Raw genomic sequence first — 2,027 nt, forward strand, 5'->3', positions numbered from 1 at the left:
TTCATTTCAAACAATAACTGCACACTAGCAAACGGAGCTTAAAGCTTTTGATGATTAGAATTTTTTTTCTTCCATTCGTGGCATGCAAGCTATTGATACGGCATTTAATAAAATAATTTGCGTTCAATCAAAAGAAGGACATTAGCTATTTTCTTTTAAATTAGAGTTATAAATTGAAATTGAAAAATGTGATTCACATTTAAACATTTGATTGTCTTCAGCTTATTGCATTAGCACTTCTTTCAACTGCCAAGGGGATCTCAAGGTTTTGTCATTTTGGTTGACTGAGAAAGAGATCGTAATGCTTTGTTGGATATGGATTCTAAACATAACTTCTTTATTGACAATTTAGATCAAGAAGAAGCTTGGAGATTGTTCAAGAAAATGGCGGGTGATTATGTTGAAAATCGTAAGTTCAAATCTACATCAACAGTTGTAGCCAAGGGATGTGGAGGTATGCCCATCGCCTTAACTACAATAGCAAGGGCAACGAGAGACAAGACTGTGCATGAATGGAAGCATGCCTTGCGAGAACTTCAAACGCCTTCGGTGGTGAACTTCAACGGACTGCCAGCGGACGCTTATTCAAGAATTGAGCAGAGCTTCGAGTACTTAAAAGATGAGCAACTCAAGAAAAATTTTCTGCTCTGTAGTCTAATGGGTAATCCTATTTTCACATCAGACCTGTTTAAATACTCCACAGGTTTGGGTATATTTCAAGGAGTCAAGAAGATGGAAGATGCAGGAAACCAATTATATGCATTGGCCTATGAACTTAAAGACTGTTGTTTGTTGCTTGAGAGTGGTAGCACTGAACAATTTTCAATGCACGACGTCGTTCGCGATGTTGGCATATCAATTGCATGGCGAGGCCAGCATATATTTTTGGTGAAGAATGAGGAAGTGTGGGAGCTGGCAGACAAGGAAGCACTAGAAAATTGCTATGCGATCTCTATAAGAGATTGTCGTATTCACAAGCATCTTGAAGGATTGGAATGCCCGCAACTTGGATTTTATACATATCTCCCAAAGTTTCTTACCTTCAAATCAATATTCCAGAGAACATTTTTGCAGGGATGAGAAAGCTTAAAGTTGTAGATTTTACTGGGATGCAATTATTTTGCTTGCCATCTTCAATTGATCTCTTAAAAATTCTTCAAACACTATGTTTAGATCAATGCATGTTGGGAGACATAGCTATTATGGGAAAGTTGAAGAATCTAGAAATCCTTAGCATTAACAATTCTGACATTGTACAGTTGCCCGAAGCACTAGGTCAACTGACTAAGCTAAGGCTGTTAGATTTGACAAATTGTTTCCAACTAAGAGTTATTGCACCCAATGTCATATCATGCTTATCTTGTTCAAAAGAATTGAATATAAGACATTGCTTTGTTGAATGGGATGTTCAAGGTTGTGCTGGCCTAGATGAGTTGATGCATTTGACTCGGCTGGCCATGCTTGAAATAGATGTTAGAAATGATAATACATTGCCCAAAGGCTTTTTCAGTAGAAAGTTTGAAAAGTTCAAAATTTCCGTAGGAGATGTGTCGGGTATACCTTCGGAGGTTTCCATAGAAGATTGGCTTAGATTCAGTCGGCCATCTTTTTCAATCGCCATTCATGAGACTTTAAGAAGGTTGAAGCTCAAGCTTAATTCTACGACCATTTGCTCGAACAAATTGCAGGGCATCAGGAACGTTGAATATTTATGTTTGGACAAGTTGCAAGGTGTCAAGAATGTTCTTTTTGAATTGGACACAGATGGAGTCACTTACTCTTTACAATTGACTAACTTGGAGAGGATATGTATTGATCCACTGAAAGTAGAGTCTTTCAATGAACTAGAAACCATAAAAGTGGAATATTGTGTTGAGTTGAGTAATATCTTCTTGCTCTCTGCTACAAACTGCCTTCCAAGAGCTGAGAGGATTGCAGTTATTGATTGCAGCAATGTGGAAGAGATTTTTGCAATTGGTGGAGAAGCTGATGTCGACAACAATAATGCAATGGAGGAGATAGAATCG

General features: G+C 37.9%; 1 protein-coding gene across 1 annotated transcript in view; it reads left to right on the top strand.

Moving 5' to 3' along the window:
• Positions 1-384: 384 nt before the first annotated feature.
• LOC18040278 overlaps positions 385-2,027 on the top strand; it is a 20,266-nt gene continuing 18,623 nt past the window's right edge. Inside the window, exons 1-2 of the mRNA XM_024183807.1 lie at positions 385-967; positions 1,075-1,977. Of these exons, the coding sequence (XP_024039575.1) occupies positions 385-967; positions 1,075-1,977 (1,486 nt within the window). The remainder of the gene's footprint in view (positions 968-1,074; positions 1,978-2,027) is intronic.

The sequence above is a fragment of the Citrus clementina genome, unplaced genomic scaffold (assembly GCF_000493195.1).
Source record: "Citrus clementina cultivar Clemenules unplaced genomic scaffold, Citrus_clementina_v1.0 scaffold_5, whole genome shotgun sequence".
NCBI classification, from domain to species: domain Eukaryota; kingdom Viridiplantae; phylum Streptophyta; class Magnoliopsida; order Sapindales; family Rutaceae; genus Citrus; species Citrus x clementina.